This window comes from Botryllus schlosseri, chromosome 7 (assembly GCF_051294905.1).
Source record: "Botryllus schlosseri isolate E-star chromosome 7, Bs_hap1, whole genome shotgun sequence".
NCBI lineage: Eukaryota > Metazoa > Chordata > Ascidiacea > Stolidobranchia > Styelidae > Botryllus > Botryllus schlosseri.
The window spans coordinates 10717161-10737275 of record NC_137242.1 but is presented as its reverse complement, the minus strand read 5'-3'; the positions used below and the strand labels follow the sequence as shown (position 1 = coordinate 10737275).

The following is a 20115-nucleotide window of genomic DNA, read 5'->3' as shown; positions in this document are numbered from 1 at the left end:
CAACCACTGTAATAAGGCTTGGTTGGCACAGCGATTGAAGTACATGAATCCGAGTCGACCATCAATCATAACAATGATTCCAGTCGAGTGGTGAGAGTAGCCGTTTTCGAGTAACTAAGAGTGGCTAATGGCCTACAGCCGCATTCCAGCGGACAGTCGTAATTAACCACCGGGCACCTAGACGGCAAATACCCGTGTTAAATTTGCTACTGGGGCACTTCGCATTGTCCACAGGTCTTGTGGTTTCTGTGTCATCGCTGCTTTTTTGTGAATTACAATGCGCAAGAATTAAAGCATTAAAACCAGGGTGGCGCCGTTTTCGGGCACAAAATACTTCAACGATGTAGCTCATAAAGCAGACTAATTAACGATAAAACGTGAAAGTAAATACACATCAGCACTATCGAACCCCAAGCTGTTGAAACACCCTAAAAACCACAAAACTAAGAAAGCACGGTATTACTTTTCCTTCCATACTGACGGCGATGGTAGTGACCTACAATCTATCCCTGTGACATAAAGGTATCGCCAGGACTGAAACAGCACTTCGTCAGCGTCTACCCAAAAATAAAGGTCGGTCTTACACCCCACATGTTCAACTCAAATTCTCGACGTGGAGCGACCTCCTTTTCGAAAATGGGTCATTGCAACATTCGACTTTGCGCATATAGCTTACCATTTCAAAAAACACTGACATGCTATATCCGTAGCGAACCAAGTATAAGTTGTTCTGCAATGAATTGATCGCTGCTCAGTGTTCATGGATTCAAATTTCCATCCTGCTCAAATAATCGGTACAATGACTGTCATTCTAAGATTTGACAAATTGCTTATGGAGGTGACGGCTTGACCACCTTATAAAATCTATTCAGTGTTTTTGGTCAGCGCGTGCGTGTTATCATCAAATTATTATATATCTTGATTCACCATGTAAGCGAAATAGAAGATTGCGTTTTGGCATATAATCCCATTTTACTATAGTGAGGTCCGCTAATAGATCCAGGCGTTGAATGCTGCCCTCGAGATAAAAAGTTCGTACATCCCTGCTCTAATACTAAGCCACCAAACTCCCATTTACCTTCAACCGACAACACCAAAGGACAACGCAGTCCTCGTATCGGGAATATATTTACGAGAAAGTTGAAATAAAGTATCAATTCCAACACAGTCATAGAATACACACATCATTGAAACACAAGGAAAAACGCGTAATACTCCCGCCTTGAGAAAGACGCGACACAAAATAAAAGCAATAACGAATACGTAGGTGTGTGATCGACGCTGTAAAACACTCTCGAAGAAGGAAACATACTGACACAGTCGCCGCGAATTATGCCCACCTTTATCTAGGGTACGAACGGGCTTACAATAAACTATCGTCGAATGTGACACATATAAAAACAAACGTTACAAGGATCCATCACTTGATATCGAGGAAGTAGGCATGTACGCATTTATTCACTGTAATATCATAGCCGCAGAGTCAAGGTAAGGCACGGTTCTTACTCGGACAGGATCATTTGAATGGGTACCTGCTTATGCCAAGGGATAAGGATGATTGGAACAACGCTATCCATTACCTAGGGCAGGGTGTGTGCTGTGCAGCCTTTCTGCACCTCACTGGTAGTCGCAGGGGTCATCATCTCAACATGAAGTGGTCTCGGCAATGGCGAGGCCACTTTTGCCTAAAAAGATGTGTTTTAGAATTGGAAGTAGTCCTAAAACACAGCCAGTTAAGTAAGTTGTGCAAGGAGGCAAACCTACTTAAGTATACCGAAAAAGTATAGGTACTTCGGTACTGCTAGCCTCGCCCAAAAGAGGAGCGCCAAACTGCATAATTCAACCACCGCGGGGGATGCAAGCCTAACGGCAATCCGGCATTCTAACAGCGTACGTGCAACATTCAGGGTCAGACGCAAGGTTAGGTAACATTCATAGGTCCGACAGCAACGGGTGACTTTTGTGATTATCAATGACGACTATTGATAGGAAGTGTAAGTGTAACACGGCTTCATACATCAACACAGAGAATACTGGACACAATAGTGTTAAAATGAGGAAAAAAACATAATACTACACTGAATGCTCATTTCACGCCAACAAAGCATTCAATGACGAACACCAAACACACTTTCACATAGGCAGGGCAGTAGTACAGGAACTTTTGAACTTAAAGTTCTACATGATATATGGAGTTGTACGAACGTCGAACATGATCGTAGCTACACCGATATTATAGGATTTTACGATTAGGGCATGTAGATGACATAGCCATCGATTATCGGTAATCACAAGTTGGATGTACGTACAAATCAAAGAAGTCATTCGAACGTGCACACAGCGAGACAACTGCGCCATAGATTCACAAGATTAAAATGCATTATTGAAATAATGAAATACAGGGTCGTAAGGAGACTTTACCACGTGACAAACTAATTCGGGCTATCGGTCTGGTTTATAGTCTGGATAAAATTTCAATTGTAATTACTATTGATGGAGAATAGTAAACTTTTTGTCAAGAAGAATCATCGTAATGTAACGGTGATACATGAGGCTTGATGGTAAAATACAGCTTAGGAATATCTATATATTACAATTATCTCATACATTTAGGATGAAAATAAACAGTGTTGTAAGGTAACGGCCAGTCTGCGTTGAATACGCGGGAAAACGCAATTGAGAATTACCCGAACAGAGTCCACCCCGTCACTAATACCAAGCAGTAAGCATACGAACGCCCCACTTTGCATGACAAGGGTGCCGTTGTCAACATTGTTCTACAATATTTCCCAATCGTTAAGCAGACGCCATTTCCTAATATTGCTGCACAAATTCTTTGGACCAAAATAAATTTTAGAGACAATACTGTGCTCGATGGTCACGGTCAGGTATGCTATTGAAAATACGTACAATATACACAGTCCGTTTTAGCTGTAGTTCCCAAAATAGGATGTTAACTTTAGGTGCGATGTGCTGATAACCATTTTCTATACATAGTCTGTTTCGAGCGGGCAAATACCGTTTTTTCAACGATCGAAATACTAGGCTGTAGAAATACACAATTTTCTAGTTATAAATATCAATAACTTGCGTCAGGACAGTACCCGGCCCGAAGACAGGCGTTATGACATGGAAAAATGAATTTTCGTAAGCCGAAAGAACACTTCTAGTCATGCGGTAGTACAAAACAAACTTTTTCGAAAGCGAATTTTGCAGGCCAAATTACTTATTTTACATCGGCCGGAATGGTCTTGGCCCAGCTGAGATCGTCATCGCGTGGGACGAGACCTGTCAATTTTGTTATCAGCCCTTCTAATCTCCGCCAAAATCCGATTTTTTCCAATGGGTAATCCAGCCATCCGGTAGTTATGCAGAAGTACCTGCGAAAGTGGAGAGAAAACTGATCAAAAGTGTCCAAGGAACAAGCAATTACGCTATCGTTAAATTGATTCGATTATTGATCACATCGATGTAGTCCAGCACTTCGACATCTAATTGTGACCTTGAAAAGTTTCGATCGATCAGTGCTCGAAGATTCAATCTTTGCCTGAGAACATCATCATGACAGGCAATTCTCTCGGCAGTTTACAGTACTCGAATACGATGGCGTTCAAAATTGATAAATTCTCGATGCTTGACACCGTTTTAACAAGGTTATTTTGCAACACAACACAACCAACGTTCATTATAACCAGAGACGGTCTCGCGCAAAATGACTGATGACGCTACAAATAGGTACAATCTTCAAAGATATATTCATAATTAAGCACTCAGCAGTTACTGTGTTGTCATTTTTTGCGGTTCATTAGACGATTTCACAACATAAAAGTGATGAACACTTATCCCCAAATTACTTCTTACTTTTCAAGATACAAAGTATAAAAACTAAGTAGTTTGGCCTAAATACAGAAGTTGTTTAAACAAAAAACAAAAAAACTAATTCAATAAGCAATGCAAGTAGCCAAGTTGTATACTTAAAACAGTAGAAGTACTTCGTTACTGGCCAGTAGGGTTGTTCAAAAATAACTTTTTTACGGATCCCGGGGTTTCACTGATTAAATTGTTAGGTAACTTAGGTTGCCTATAAAATGTTGCCCACCAAATTTGGTTTGATTCCAACAGGAAGATGTGAACGCACAGGAGAGAGAGAGAGAGAGAAAATTTTATTCATCATCGCAATAGGGCCAATAAGCTTCATGATTGCAAGGTGAAGCTGCAGCGAAGTGATCTGTTGATCATCGAGTCTACTGCAGCTGATCGAAGTAGATTGGCTATAAATTGCATACATCGTACTGCAACAGTGAATTGTAAGACTGACAGGATAAATGTAAGAGCACATGTTAGGATAAACGGAGGAAAAGAATAGAAAGTGTACTAGTCTGAAACAAACAAGATATGTTGACCGGTACTAGTTCGCACTGGAAATACTCTTAGCTTTTGTATGAGTTACTAAGGAAGGCACAATACATGGTTTTAAATACATATGAAGAATTGCTCCTAATATGGGAAGGAATGGAGTTCCATATTAGAGGACCTTGATAGGCAATGGTTTTGTGATGAGCCTTAGATAAATACAAATTCATAACAGAACCTCTTGTAAAATGGGAATGATGATCACTGATAGGTGTTAAGTAGTTGGAGAAAATGTCAGGTAGGGTGTTATTGTAGAACTTATGCATCAGAATGCCGACTTCAAATCTATAGATATCATCTATTTTCAAGTGTTTTAGATTATAATATAAAGGGTTAACGCGTTCTCTACGATTGGGAAGGCTTATTAGTTTGATGGTTTTATTTTGCAGACTCCTAACTCGATCCAAATGTTTCTCCAATGTGGATATCCAGAAAATGATACCATAAGTTAGATGAGAGCGAAATAGGGTATGATAAATCATTATACGTATGGAATAAAACGTGACTTTCAAATGATACCTATGGTCTAGATCAGTGGTTCTTAACCTTGCCTCCAGCGCCCCGCAAGGGGCGCTGGCGATTTGGAAGGGGGCGGAAACGCTCAGGGGGCGATATGGGGGGCGCTGAAGAAAAATGAATTCGCAGTAGATGATGTGGCAGTTGGACATATCCTTAATGAGTATTCAGAGTAAATTAACACTCCACAAAACATGTCAAATCCCGAATATTTTGGTCGCGCTACGCGACGATGTTTGTTACATGTTTTCATAAATGTAGTGGGTTATTAAAATTCATTTAAAACGAATTGCGCGTACTTTTAGATCCCCAATTTCCCGTTAAAACACTGCCGTCACGCTTGCTAGGGTTATTTTCAACAAAATGTTTCGAATTAGGTAGGTATTATATCCCGCAGCGCACAGCGCATGAAAATCGAAGAAGGAGGCACTGTGTATCACTTTTGAGAGTGAGAGCCACTTGTACATAAAATAAGTTTTGAAGCTTTGTGTACGAAATCAATAGCTAAATATACTTGTATTTGAGAGCTACAAAATTTAATCGTCAGAATATTTCTTCATCGTATCATAAAGGATGATATACTATCTAGTGTTGTGGTTCCCAACCTCCCATGAACGTTATATAATGTAAGTTGCTTTGTTTGGAATACATTCATGTTAAAATTATAACTGGGTACAGCGATAAATTCAATGTGAGCAGATATATGCATCCCATTCTCAGTTGATTTACTTATAGTTACACAAAGCACTAGGACAAAATCCAATACTATTAATTTCCCCGTATTGCTAATCGCAGAAGTGAATTCGAGATGGTTCGAAACACAGGGTATGAGAGTGAGACCGTACCCGATTGTTGTTATAACAACCTTGATTTGACCCTGAATATACCACACACAACTATCATGGCGCGAAATATTTCCAATACCAAAGTCCCGGAAAGACCGACTGGATTTTGACCTCTTACCAGGACCGAAACTGCTGCAACCTAAACCCCCAATCCGGGAGCTCGAAGCGTGCCCTAAATTATTTCGGTGAATAAACATAAATCACACATCATGTTTTGACTCCTCCTCCACGGAAGAATACACATTGTTATTGAAAATAGGAATATGCATTTCGGCGTTGGCCATTACCACGCAACGATGCACAAAGACGTATGGAGTTCCGGTCAATATGGGACACCGAGAAGTGTGTCAAAAATATCATCAGCGAGAAAACCTTAGCCGAAGAGGATTGCCCTTATATGTTGACCGTAAACTCCAATGTATATCAGTATAATTGTCCATAGGTGCTTAACTCGCTCGTGCCGAATTCTCAAGTCGTCGCATTCTGCACCCCACAGGACAAATGATATCCATAAGAGAAAATTATTTGCCGGTGAAGATTTTTGAATCCTGTGCTTACTGCTTACTTTAGTTTACTACGTTTATGCGTTTCAATATATTTTGACTCTGTAGTGGACAATAGGTAGCAAAATAACAACATGTAACGAGTTAATGGTATCAACGGGCACGCCCGAATATGTTCAATTATTAATTACGTGGCCTTCCTTTTCCAATACAACAGATCACTCAGCGCTACTGGTAAATCTGATTACGTGGGCTGGGAGGATAAAAACTTTATAGCGACATATATAGGCCTATGCAAATAATGCAATTACCACCTATTCATTCATGCATTATAGACAATTTTGGCACCGAGGGCGACCAGACCACACAAACCTTGCTGACCACCGGAAGGTTGAAGGTGCGCAAGACAATCGTTTCTTTAGGGGGGCTGACAAAGTGCTGTTACGGCCCTCCTTCTTACCCATTGTCTTTATTACAGTCCTTACAATTCGAGTTGGGGGGCGCTGGAGCACGATAATTTTTGAAAGGGGGCGCTGGAGGAAAAAAGGTTATGAACCACTGGTCTAGATAGCTTGTTGCAGATAGAGGTTATATGTTCACCCCATGTCAGATTGTTATCAATAACTATACCTAAACAATTTATGCTTTTCTGTAGAATCAGGCTTTCCCTATTCAGCCTTATATCAATCTTACTTTTCGAATTCCTTCCGAAGAGCATACAGTGAGTTTTTGAGGCATTTATGGATAATCTACTATTATTCATCCAATCCAATATTTTTTGTAGGTTTGAGTTGCAAGAGGACTCTAACTCAGTTATATTATTCGATGACAGCATCAGAGATGCGTCATCTGCAAATAACTGGATAGTAAAGTCAGAGGCATTCTATAAGTCATTTATATAGATCAAAAACAAGAAGGGACCTAAAACGAATCCTTCTGGTACACCCATTTCAACCATTGCTTTATCGGATGAAGCAAACAAACAATTTAATCAGTGAAATCCTGTGAAATCAGTGAAAGTTATTTTTGAACAACCCTACTGGCCAGTGACCACTTTCGTCACAACACAATATTCTGAGATTCCTTTTAGCTAATATACACAGACCACATTGCAAAAACTCCTATCGGTAAATGTATTCCATGTGAATAACATTAACAAAATGCCCTTGCATCTTGCCTGTGCAGGGTTATCAAGCAATCATAGACACCAAAAGTACAAGTCATGTAAACATTACATACACTTCTGCCCTCTTTGTTGCACAAGGACATGGTGACATTCGCAGACCAGTGGGGACCAAATAAGTTTTTTCAAAGTTAATAATTCACGGACTCCCAAAATGAGACGGACATGTGCGGTTTGGCAGTGTCGTGCACTTTGTACTGAGCCCGTGAACACACCAGTAAGAGAGCACAAAACAATAGACCTAATAGAATCGGCCTTATTTTCTCAGCAAACAAGGCTAAGGTTTGACTTGTTTGATAAACACTCTAGTATAGCCTACAAAACCAACAAGTTACACCAACATGACGAAATTTTATGGGGACGGTAATCCATTCATTGAATTATATCATTACAGGATGAAAGTTTATTCGTTAAGAAGCTTGCAACAAACATTGTAGGTGTATGGCTTACTTATCAAAACACCACAGAAACTTGAATACCACAATCTTTTACATTACTGTGTCAAGCTACATTCTCGAATAGATATTCACAGGCAAGAAAAAAAAATTGCCTCATGAACTCGTTACATAAAACAAAGCACTAAACGTTCGGACTTCCTGCAACAGCGCACATAAATTACCAAGCTCAGGATATTGCAAGAATCACCTGCGACACTGAGTACTCTTCACTAAAAAGAGAAACAACTGTATCACTACTACGAACATTCACTACAAATTCCACAAGTCTATCTATCAACCTGCCTAGGTAAAAAAGTTCATACTAAGGTGCCCTAATTATAACACACTTTCATGCCTGTTGAATAAAAGAGGGGCAACATGTTATAGCTGGTACCGAATAATTACCCAATATGGTGCTAGTTTTATTGCTCTATCTTCAATTCAGCGTCGAAATGATTAGTATTGCTATCGCCGGGCTGAACACCAGTCACCCCTTACAAAGATTGTTATGTAAGAGCCGTTAAGACAACTTGATTTTAATGTGCGCAGTAATTGCAATATATTTTCTGGAAATGTTATATATTTGTCGTGGCTCAGTAACTGATATCACGGATCTGGTCACAATATGTATCTATAAAAAATGGATGGTTTGGAGGTTAAGCCAACAGAAATATGACTAACGGACCGGACATACAATGGCATGGAACGAGAGTATGGAATATGGAAATTTACTTTTCCATAGCACACCATGCTTACGAGATGAGGCATTTTCTACAACACCATCCTCTGACTGAATGGACTCATTCTAAAGTACCAAGAGGTCAATAGGATTTTTCAAAGTCCAAATACCAGTGGTTATATAAGAGACAAGAAGACAGCAAACACGGAATTGAGTGCAAAGCTAATAATCCGGAGCAAAATTTCAAACTAATTGAAAAATGTAGAGATCAAATCAATCTGATCGGAGCACATACTAGTCTACTATAAAACAAATCCCAACATAACGATGGATTGTAAAATCCATTCACAACATCCTACATTTTTAAAGGAAATGAAATTCAGGCTATCATGTACCATTCATGTGTAAATGAGACTACACAGGCTAAATAACATGAAAACATATGTGACTCACGTTTCATGGGGAGAAACATGGTGAATCCTGTGGTGCTGCCTCGGCAAAATGACATGATTCCTCTGCAACCACTCAACCCACGCTGGCAGTCCGAAATAGGTGTGTGACCACTTGTGGATTTGATTAGTCAACGTCACGAAAAGGCAGAGAAAGAAGATGTAACAAGACCACCAGTAGTCCTGCAGTATCAAGGCTGAAAATAGGTCAACCCAAATTAGAATAAAAGCGTAATGACTAGTTAGACTTCAAGCAGGGAAATGACAGGCAAGATTTCCCCCGACATGTTAAATAGAGCCAGTATGAATAACACTAGAAAGGTACTAGAACGTGATATATGATGCATCACTCACTGAAAATATGTATCATAAAATACCGTTGTACATGCATATGCTTATATCTACATAACGCGGAGGCACAAGCCTCAGTTCAAAGCAGTCCCATTGATTACTTATATTACACATTTGACATGATTTATACGATTATACTGGCCACAATCGCTAATTCCATAATGAATCGGGAGACATTACTAGTATTCGAACAATCCACAATTCCAATACGGCATTACAATATAAAGAAGCACTAACCTACCTACGTAAATGGAATTCGAAGTCACCTACCTTCAGGTAACATGAGAAAGTTCCTTGCCATGATAGCTAATGGAATAACCGTTAACATGCAGTTATCTCCGTTAGCCTCCACCCAATCGTGCCTTGTGATGCCGGTGGGATCAATGTGGTGCTCTCTAAACGGGCGGATAAAGGCCCGGCCTACTATAGGAATGCTGACGGAACCCCAAGTGTCCGCCGCCCAATGTACCAGCCCAGAAGCAAAGTCCGCAGTGAGAATTCCCGCCACTGTACAAAGACATCAATATTGTACTCAAAACGTTTTAAAGGTAGATATTTAGCATTAAGTATTGCAGGTAATCAGAGGCGGCTACTTCCGGAATTACAGTGTGCATCTTTGCGACTAACACAAAATGACGAAAGACACTACAAATGGTGAATTTTCGCACACTTGCTATGACCATTTCCTTCATAAAATATCCCAAAATCCTTATAGAGTAACAGCAAGTATATTTGCCTGAGAACTGCTGAAGTAGAAGTGCGAAGTAGTCTAAAACATAATTACTTAAGTAGTAAAAGTAAATAAAATTATTTGAGAATTCTGAAAAAGTAGAAGTAAATTGTTACTTCCCACCTCTGCTTGTGCGTATGCCTTTTCAGAAGGCTATTAAAATCGGATCGATGCATGGCAAAATAAGTAAAAAGCCCGTAAAGGAGATGTATGCTATTTTTCTAACTTTAATAATGTTGTTTCTTTACTTCACCATAACAAAGCTACTACCATTCTTATCACAATGTAGATTTGAAAATAGATACCGGTAACAGTTCTTTGCAGAGTCACAATAAGTTCATTTTTACGCTCAAATATTGATATGGCAAAATGGTATGCAGATTTTCTAGTCTAAATAATCCAGCCAATTGACATCATCAAATAACTGCTGGTTTAGAGTAGAGATAGTCAACTATTGTTATGTGATGAAAAAGCAGACTATACTCACAGCTGGATAAAATCATGATATGAAGAGTGTCAATTCGAAAATAGAAAATGAGGTGAAGTAAATTAAACAACATCAGGTTTCCACAGAGTATAACACAAATCCATTCTTGAAGTCGCTTTTCTGTGAATAAAATATCTTGTGTCAAGAAAGATGAAATGTGGCCCCGTGGATATACTCAGATATCGCAGATATCACTACTGTGGATATACTCAGATATCGCAGATATCATTGTGGATATACTCAGATATCACCAAAAACCGCAGACATCGAGGTCATATGAAGGTCACGGTTCGTTTAGAGTGCAGATATCATGTTTTAACCACGTCTAGGACGATTCAGTGCGCAGATATCAGGTCCGGACCATGCCTAGGGGAATTTTGTGCGCAGATATAAGCTCCGGAGCATGTTCAGATAAAAATAGTGCGCAGATATCAGGTCTGGACCATACCTGGGCTCTTTTGGTGCGCAGATATAACCTTCGGAGCATGTCCGGATACAAATAGTGCGCACATATCAGGTGCGGACCATGCCTGGGGGAATTTTGTGCGTAGATATCAGCTCGGCAGCATGTCCGGATAAAAATAGTGCGCAGATATCAGGTCTGGACCATACCTCGGCTCTTTTGGTGCGCAGATATCACCTTCGGAGCATATCCGGATACAAATGGTGCGCGGTAGGGTTGTCCAAAATTTGGAAAATCTCAAAAAGTATCCGTGATTGTGTCTCATTCTATAGATTATTGATAAAAAACAACAATTAGCATGAAAGAAGCTTACAGGAAAGCCGTTAAGATTTCGGTCAAAGCGCTTGAAAGTAGCTGCTCAAGAATGGGCGTGCCACTGACCACAGAACGGCGAGAAGACTAGTAATCAAATAACCACGGCTCTTGATTGGCTAATTGGCTATGCTTCAATGACCACGGCAGCAGCAGCTTGCTGATCAGGAGTTCAAGAAGTCTGCTACCGGCGGGGATTCTGAGTGCGCATTGTTAGTAGTTTGGCAGGTGATGATTTAAGATTAATTCAGGACATGTTGAGGTACGAAATACATGATGAACAAACAACACCTGCTTCACAGAAGCTTTTACAGCATGACTGCTTCATTGTGAAGGAAACGGCTGAAGCCTACATGTCGTGTTTTCATCGAGACAAAGCAAAGGCGCTTATGCAAGTGTTGAGCGAATTCACCGTTTCAGTACGGATCCACCATCAGTGAATACCAGAGGTGGTCAGTAACGAAGTACTTCTACTTTTTCGAAGTACTCAAGTAGTTTTCCTCTACTTCTGGTACTTACTCAAGTAGATCTGATTTTTGCTACTTCTACTTCTTAATATTTTGTGATCTACTTACTTACTTTTCGCTATTTTCAGTTTGTCAAGTAGAAGTAGTTCAATCTTACAATCAGGGAGATAGCCTGAGGAATTTCGGAGCTGTTTTCTAGGAGTGTTAACATTTAATTTTCATAAAAGTTTAGTAAAGCACAGAATTTTCGTCGCGCTTCGCGCGCAGTGGATACGGAGTGACGAGTATGATTTCACGAAAGTATCTGTGAATATAATTTAGGTGGAGGGGTGGCCCATTCTTGAGCAGCTACTTTTAAACGCTTTGACCGAAATCTTAACGGCCTTCCTGTAAGCTTCTTTCAGGCTAATTGTTGTTTTTTATCAATAATCTATAGAATGAGACACAATCACGGAGACTTTTTGAGATTTTCCAAATTTTGGACAACCCTAGTGCGCAGATATCAGCTCATATATGAGCATTGAGCATATAATGCCCTAACCAGATGCCCAGATATCAACTACGGAGAATATCTGGCCTTAACCAGTGCGCAGATATCAGGTCTGGACCATACCTGGATTCTTTTGGTGCGCAGATATCAGCTCCGGAGCATGTCCGAATACAAATAGTGCGCAGATATCAGGTCTGGACCATACCTGGATTCTTTTGGTGCGCAGATATCAGCTCCGGAGCATGTCCGAATACAAATAGTGCGCAGATATCAGGTCTGGACCACACCTGGATTCTTTTGATGCGCAGATATCAGCTCCGGAGCATGTCCTAATACAAATAGTGCGCAGATATCAGGTCTAGACCATACCTGGCGCTGTTTCCTGCATAGATATCAAGTCCGCAGCATGTCTGACGCCAAACGATACGCAGATATCAGACCCAGAGTATGTCTGGATACAATCATTGCGCAGATGTCAGGTTTGGGCCATGCCTAAGGGTATTTCTTTGGTCGATATCAACTCCACATCATGTCGTCTGGATAGAAATGGTCAGGCCTGGTCACTGGTCAGAGCTGACCAGTAACAGACCACTTACAGTTATTTTGGAGTCCTCAGGCAGATTTTGCCTGCTTGCATCACTTAGGCTACTCTAGTGCAGGGGTGTCAAACTCAAGTTGTTTCGCGGGGCCGCATTCAAACCTTCAGAACATAAGGGATTTGGGGTTCTATTCAAGCGACACGTTTATTCGCAAACAATGAAATTTGCAAAAATACAAATATTGACTGGTTGAATATAGTTACAAACCAAAACAGGGGCTCTTACGACGATATAAGCATATTTCTATAATCCCCTTGTTTCAGTTGTAATCTAGCGGTAACTCTGCGTATACGTTGGGAGGAATACAAGAGATTTAACTGTAGACGTGGCCGTTGTAATTCGGTCCATTTAAATCGCGATTCGTTTTCCTCTGGTGGTCGGGAGCCTTTTCAGTCAGAAGTGATGCAGTAGTGCGAACGCAGCTATATTTGAATGACATTTTTGTAACTACTATATTCTCCATATATTCATGCATGCAACGATTTCACATCGGAGTTTTCGCTTCTGTGAATAACAAATTCTAGGTCAATTTTTCCATAAAACTCTGAACTCAGTGTTCTCCATTTTGGCTTCCAGGAATTGCATGTCAATGTCACCGAATTTTTGCTAATACTGCTAGAGTTAAACCACAAAATAATTGTTAAAATGTGGCGTATGCACTTGACCTTTGTTGCATTGAGGGATTAGTTAATAGAAGTTTCACGTACTAAAAATATCAACATTTGTTAGAAATATGCAGGATAATACAAGCATTTTTCCATCAACTCGGAATTTTTTCGCGGGCTGGATAAAATCGTCTGGTCGTATGTTTCACACCCCTGCTCTAGTGGTTATATGTCTTTGTACTACATCCAATTCTACTTGAAAAAATTTTTAGGAAATAATAATACTTTTTTACACTTTGGATTTTCTAAAGTAGAGAGTAGTATTGGCACATGTTTCTATCACGTTTATAAGAATAATTGTCATGATAAATGTTCAAATAGCCTCACACTCCTTGCGAAAAGAGTGTGTATTCACACCTGAAGGGCGGAGAAGAGTGGTACAAGAAAACATAACCTAACTAAGAATTATAGAGCGGTCATAAATCCTACGTGCCTATACGTGCATACCATTCTACGTTACTACGAGCATGCAGAATTTGGATTAAAATGTTGTAGGCTAGGCTACTAGCTGTATTTATACCGCGGTTTAAATCTGAGGTACTTTAAGGTTTTGTGTGTCATGAGTACAGTGTCGTTCAAAAATAACCCTTTTTTCGGATTCCAGCCATTCACTGATTAAATTGTCAGGTTACCCTAAAAAACGTTGCACACCAAATTTGGTTCAATTCTAACAAGTATATAAGCCACCGCAGAGCCAATTAAAGTTTTTAATTTATTAGAAAAAATGTTTAAAAAAATTTCAAATTTTCCTGTCAACCCCCAGAAATTGTTCAGTTTTCTTCACAGACGATGCAAAACAAATTTGAATCAATTCCAAAAAGTAGAAGCGGCGGTATTTGAGTTTTTCGTTGATAATTCTCGGATTATCTACCAATATATACTATTCCCGAAGAATCCGACGAAGCTCGGATTTCGTGCTAATGCGTGGGCCGAACAAAGAGCAAATGGTCGGAGTTTCTCATTTAGCTGTTTAAACAGTATTCACCATGTTTTTCGACTAGGCCTACCTGCGTATTCGATTAAGTTGACCGTCGCAACGCTCTAATTGTATCCGGACATGCTCCGAAGCTAACATATGCGCATGAAAAAGACGCCAAACCTGATATCTGCGCACTGGTTAGGGCATCATATGTTCAATGCTCATATAGGAGCTGATATCTGCGCACCATATGTATCCGGACATGCTCCGGAGCTGATATCTGCACATCAAAAGAACTCAGGCATGGTCCAGACATGATATCTGCACCCTATTTTTATTCGGACATGCTCCGGAGCTGATATCTGCGCACTGGTTAAATCCAGATATGCTCCGGAGTTGATATCTGCGCACCAAAAGAGCCCAGGTATGGTCCAGACCTGATATCTGCGTATTATTTTTATCCGGACATGCTCCAAAGCTGATATCTGCGCACATAATTCCCCCAGGCATGGTCCGGACCTGATATCTGCGCACTGAATCGACCTAGACATGCTTAAGTCGTGATATCTGCGCTCTAAACGAAGCGTGACCTTTATATGACCTCGATGTCTGCGGTTTCTGGTGATATCTGCGATATCTGAGTATATCCACAATGATATCTGCGATATCTGAGTATATCCACAGTAGTGATACCTGCGATATCTGAATATATGCACGGGGCCTGAAATGTTGCAAATAGCGGGCTTGCAAAGAGATGTAGTCATGAAAAATCACCAGCCCATAGCACACATGATCATTAATGTCTAGCACGTAATTTAGTGCTCGATAAAAAATCAATACAGAATGTTCATCAAACTTCAAGCAATTGATATTGATTTTTCTATGCCTTGCAATTCATGAATTACTTAATAACACTGTGTAAAACATGGCAGGCCTCAACACTGTATGAACTATGTATACAGTATGCACTCCACTAAAATCCATCAGAGTATTCAGTACATCCAGAGTCCTTGTAAGTATAACTACGAAAATTAAAACAAAATCTAGTTTCTGTGAAATCAAGTCCCAGGGGGTATTCGTTCCCAGTTATGAACCACTGTCATAAACGAATGTGCGAAATCGGGTGTTGAATTTATTGTAGGCCTATATTCGCAAACGTCTTTGTCCTGAATATGGGAACGTCGTAATGTTGGTCTTCAGTCCTTGTATTTAAAACAAACAAAGGCACAATTTCGAATCTGTAGATGCATGTCCTTAATGTGCATATATTGAGTAGTGAGTACCGGTATAGTTGGGAAAATCACTGATAATAATGTGAAATAACCTGAATTTATGCACATTCATGAAGAAGACTGATGATAGGTGGTTATAGAAGTTCTATCAAAGACGCGCCATAATTTCAATCTCACCCTTGGAACAAACTTAATTAGCACTTCAATTGTAATCAAACCATGAACATGAACAAGCACTTACGAGGACTATACATTTCACTCAGTGTCTTGGCAGCAATTTGCTTCGAATACCTTCTTTCAACAATATCACCAGATGGCTTTTCGTTCTTTGAACGGTGAGTGATATTTTCATTTCCATTGCTTGTAACTTTGGGGGAGTTCATGACCTGAGCACCGGCCAATGCAAGATCTTGAAGAATTTCACACTCCTATAAATATGGATAACAACATGAAAGTACGGGAGTTGAATCAATTATTAAAATATTCGAACTTGTCATTGTTTTTTCTAGGTTATGTAAAACGTCACCGATTCTCATTCAGTATTCCGCACACGATCATGAACTTCGTCTCGAAGGTATAGTTTAAGCTTACCCCTACGATTACCGGTACTTCGTAAAAAGAGGCAATATGTTAAATCTAGATGTAAATAATCACGAGAATTATCAGGTGATCGCATGACCATTATCAGCAACAAAACGTATTATATATCAATACAAGGGCGGACACCGGTAAACTAGAGAAAAGTCACTTCGGTTGTCATGTTTCATCTTCCTATATCAGAATGCTGTTCCACTTCGGTGAACAGCAAGAAACAACACTGACCAGACCACTGAGCTATTGGACCTGGGGCTTCAGGCAGGTTTTGTTTAGATTTCGAGATTGCTGAGAATTTACATATCTTTATATTCATAATATTATACTTATCCCTAACCCAGGAGCAGTGTCTTCGGTAGTAGAGGTAACTGTGATAACCATACGAATCGCAGTACAAAAGTTAGCTGAATCCTGCCCTCTATATATGTGTTAATTTTCATTCTGATTTGCTGATCCTGATATTTCATCTACCGGGCCAGCTCTGATATGGATCAAGTTTATGTAAGTTTGAGAACTGTCCGACAATCCGCTCGATGTGCGAGAGATGAATTGCTATCGAGACAGCAGTAACAAAAGGGTACAAAATTAATCTGACCGCTAGCGCCATCGCCCGTGGAATCAAATTGATTATCGAACTCAACAACGAAGCTGTTCAAGTACAAAGTCACTCAACTATGACACTCAACTATGTCATAGTTGAGTGACTTTGTTCAAGTATAGATTACTAACCTAGTAATCAATAGTTCAAGTTGTGTGATGAAATGTGCTATGAATCGAAAAGATACAATTTTATATATCACAGCCCACGAGGTTGCATTCGGCATTGAAAATTGGCCATTTGAAAATATTGAAAATTTCCGCGCTTCCGTAGAAATATCCTGATTCTGCCCGGCTCCGTATGAGAATAATATCTGGTTTGCGTCCATATTACTCATAACATTCACTACATTGGTATCAGAGAACATTAACTCATTTACGTAAACTTAAGCGTAAACTTGAGCCAATAAAGTGCTCCGTTATATTCTATGCAGTGGCGTAGCAGCCACTTGGCGGTTATGGCTCTGCGCCAGGCTCCAAGGGGGCGGCAAAATTAGGCAACACACACAGTGCACACAGCCAGCTAAAAGCAGCGTAATTGGTAGTCCTAACGCTAGCGACCAGAGAGCTAAAATTTAATAAAACTGGTCTCCATCGAAAGCTGGTGTCGCACTGATTCCGAAAACACAAATTATAATGTGAGCAATGAGCATGACAATTGAACCATTCCGAAATAGCCGTCAAGGACGATATTTCCGAACAATCGGAGCGCCACACCACAATGACCATAACCAGCAATTCACCATGGTAATGGAAATTATATCGAGCGATTATACAGAACCGCGCCACAATAACCTTGGCAATGGTAATTATATCGAGCGATTATTCGTAAGAATGCCAATGTTCAGACTTTGATGGCTATTTCGGGGTAGTTCCGTTGCCCTGACCAGCTTTTAAATTGTAGCCTATTTCTTGAATCAAGGCAACAATAGCTTTCGATAAAATCAGTATTGTTAAATCTGAGTTAGCGGGGAGATAGCGTAGTTGTGACGATGAACGCCTACCGTCCAAGCGGCCATGGTCGATTCTGAGTCAGAGGTTATTCTGGGATCCTCTTCCCGCGTCGCCGTTCTTACGGCGACAAAAAAGCCCAGAAAGGGCCCCGATGAAAGAGCGCACTCACAAGGATTGGAGAAAGACCAAAAGACCGCGGAATAGAGACTATAACATCGAAAAAAGAACTGTGTAATCGGGATAGTGCCGCGAGGCCAAGGTGGATGCCAGTTCAAGAGACCGCTACTCCAAACGCAACCGGTCGTTCGGCAACCTCCTATCTGATCATTACATCGCATTGCGTCTTATCTCATTGTACATTGTGGGTGTCTTGTTCAGATGAAATTATAATCTAATATTATTCATTATTGATATTGATAAGAGGCTGGTGCGGAGCAGTTTGATGCACGTTTGATGGTGATGCAACAGCGTTTGATGTTTTAAGAGTGGTTATAGGTAAATCGCATCACCTATACTTGATAAGACACCATATTTATGCTCGTGTCTGAAACTTTGTCTGACCATTGGTGTAGCAATTGCAAGCTGTGAGAGGAGCTTCTCAAAGCTCAAACTGATAAAGTGAATGATGATCGGCTATCAGCTCTATCCATTCTTTCTATAGAAAGAGACTACGTTCAAAAACTTGATTTTGAGGATATTGTCGCTGATATCGCTTCGGCGAAAGCCCGAAAAGTTCAGTTTTAAGGCGGCTATTGATTTTTTTGCCTAAAACATTCGTTCACTATTTCTTGTCTTTAATATTTTCGGTCTAAACGCTGAGACGGTGTGGTTCTTTCTCAAGCAGTATAAGACTTCTGAGACGCGGCATATTATTTGTAATTATTTTTGTTGTAAAGATTGCTTGAACATGAAACTATGTCGAAATTTGCTGCAGTCTACTTGAGGGGGGAGGGGGGCACTTTCAACGAAAGCCATGGGCGGCAGCACAATGTTACGCCACTGATTCTATGTGAAATATGTGTGGAAACCCGAGGTTTCCAGAATGTTCTGTATTTGCCGTTTAGAATATTGTTGCGCGTGGTATGGCTGGAGACCGCGTGTTGAGTTGAGTTGAGTGAGGGAGTTGGCTGAGAGCGTGGCTGAAGATTGATGCGAGTGAGTATGTCTCTGTGTTTGGTAGCGTGAAGTATTAGTAGTCTGGGGCAGCAGCGTGAAGTAGTGGTGGTATTAGGCGGTTAGGGCGTGAACTAGTAGGTAGTTGGTCTTGTATTGGCGGGCTTGAGTTGGACGTACCGGTCGGAATCTCTGCGCGGATAGGCTGGGTCACGGCCTAGTCACTGACGGTGCTGCGCGAGCACCTAGGGAGTGATGTTGCCCCGTTGGTAGTTCGTACTCGCTTGTAGATGGCAAGACTGCTGCTGGGCTAGGTTTAGGCTGATAGGTATGTGACAATGTGTGTGTGCGGCGTGGGGTTAGCGTGGAGTGTCGTTAGTTTGATGTGTAGTGCGTGCGTCGTAAATAGGGTTCGTACATCGTCTGGGTTCCGTTTTATTTGTCCATGAGTATCGGTGTATTGAGTTTCTGGTGTCATATTAATATAATATTAATACCGCATAGACTGGTGGTGTTGTCGGTTGTGCCGTGATTGTAAGTGTCATTCGAGCTGGCGGCAGTCGCAAAGAGACGAGGTCCCGAGCCCAGCAACACACCCGCGATCCCCGTTATTGCTACTGGTATCCGCCGTAGCGGGGTCGCTACATATGTATCGCTGATGACCGGTTACATATGATTGTTTTTGCAGCACCCGTAAGGCGAACTGTAGCCGTTCCCTCGCACATCTAACACTGTAGCAGAAGAGGATCACTATTCCTTTCAGGTTCTTCCCTGGATACACAGACTGCACCGATTGGAGCGGATATATTATATATTCCAAATCGCACAAGGCTCAAGCCCATGCGCAACGCACCACGCTCTCCACAACTCTACTCAGAAGAACCCTTTCCCTTGCTGCATGCCTGAGTGGTCTTGCCGCGCGGAGGTCATAGGTCAGGCGGTTACAGAACCCATTGATCCCGCATCCATTACATAACTGGTTTTACTTGCCTTATCATTTATTCTGCGATTCGCGTGCACAGAATACGATCGTAATGGAGTGTAGACCATTTCTGTTAAATATTTGTAATCTTGAATTCACAGCTTTCATCACCACTCGTCGAGTTCGCACTACTAT

General features: G+C 40.8%; 2 protein-coding genes and 1 long non-coding RNA gene across 3 annotated transcripts in view; 1 reads left to right on the top strand and 2 right to left on the bottom strand.

The window, feature by feature from the left end:
• LOC145442513 (GATOR2 complex protein WDR59-like) overlaps positions 1-20115 on the top strand; it is a 458341-nt gene that overhangs the window by 77131 nt on the left and 361095 nt on the right. The window lies entirely within an intron of this gene.
• On the bottom strand, positions 1110-16344 carry LOC145442371 (plasmanylethanolamine desaturase 1-like). The gene is made up of 6 exons (XM_080320269.1): positions 16231-16344; positions 15982-16165; positions 10594-10713; positions 9647-9883; positions 9030-9222; positions 1110-3380 (listed from the first exon to the last, which is right to left on the bottom strand). The coding sequence occupies exons 2-6, from the start codon at positions 16121-16123 to the stop codon at positions 3227-3229; spliced, it is 846 nt and encodes a 281-aa protein (XP_080176395.1). The 5' UTR covers positions 16124-16165; positions 16231-16344; the 3' UTR covers positions 1110-3226.
• Positions 5331-9019, bottom strand: LOC145442373 (uncharacterized). The gene is made up of 2 exons (XR_013916044.1): positions 8898-9019; positions 5331-8702 (listed from the first exon to the last, which is right to left on the bottom strand). It is a non-coding gene; the product is annotated as an uncharacterized LOC145442373 (long non-coding RNA).

What these genes read in the sequence shown, in the direction of transcription:
- LOC145442371 (XM_080320269.1), bottom strand. Translation starts at nt 16,123, where the DNA reads ATGAACTCCCCCAAAGTTACAAGCAATGGAAATGAAAATATCACTCAC. An exon ending in GAGTGAAATGTATAGTCCTC is followed by an intron (nt 10,714 to 15,981) that starts GTAAGTGCTTGT and finishes TTTTATTCACAG; the next exon opens with AAAAGCGACTTCAAGAATGG. An exon ending in TATCATGATTTTATCCAGCT is followed by an intron (nt 9,884 to 10,593) that starts GTGAGTATAGTC and finishes GTCTTTGTACAG; the next exon opens with TGGCGGGAATTCTCACTGCG.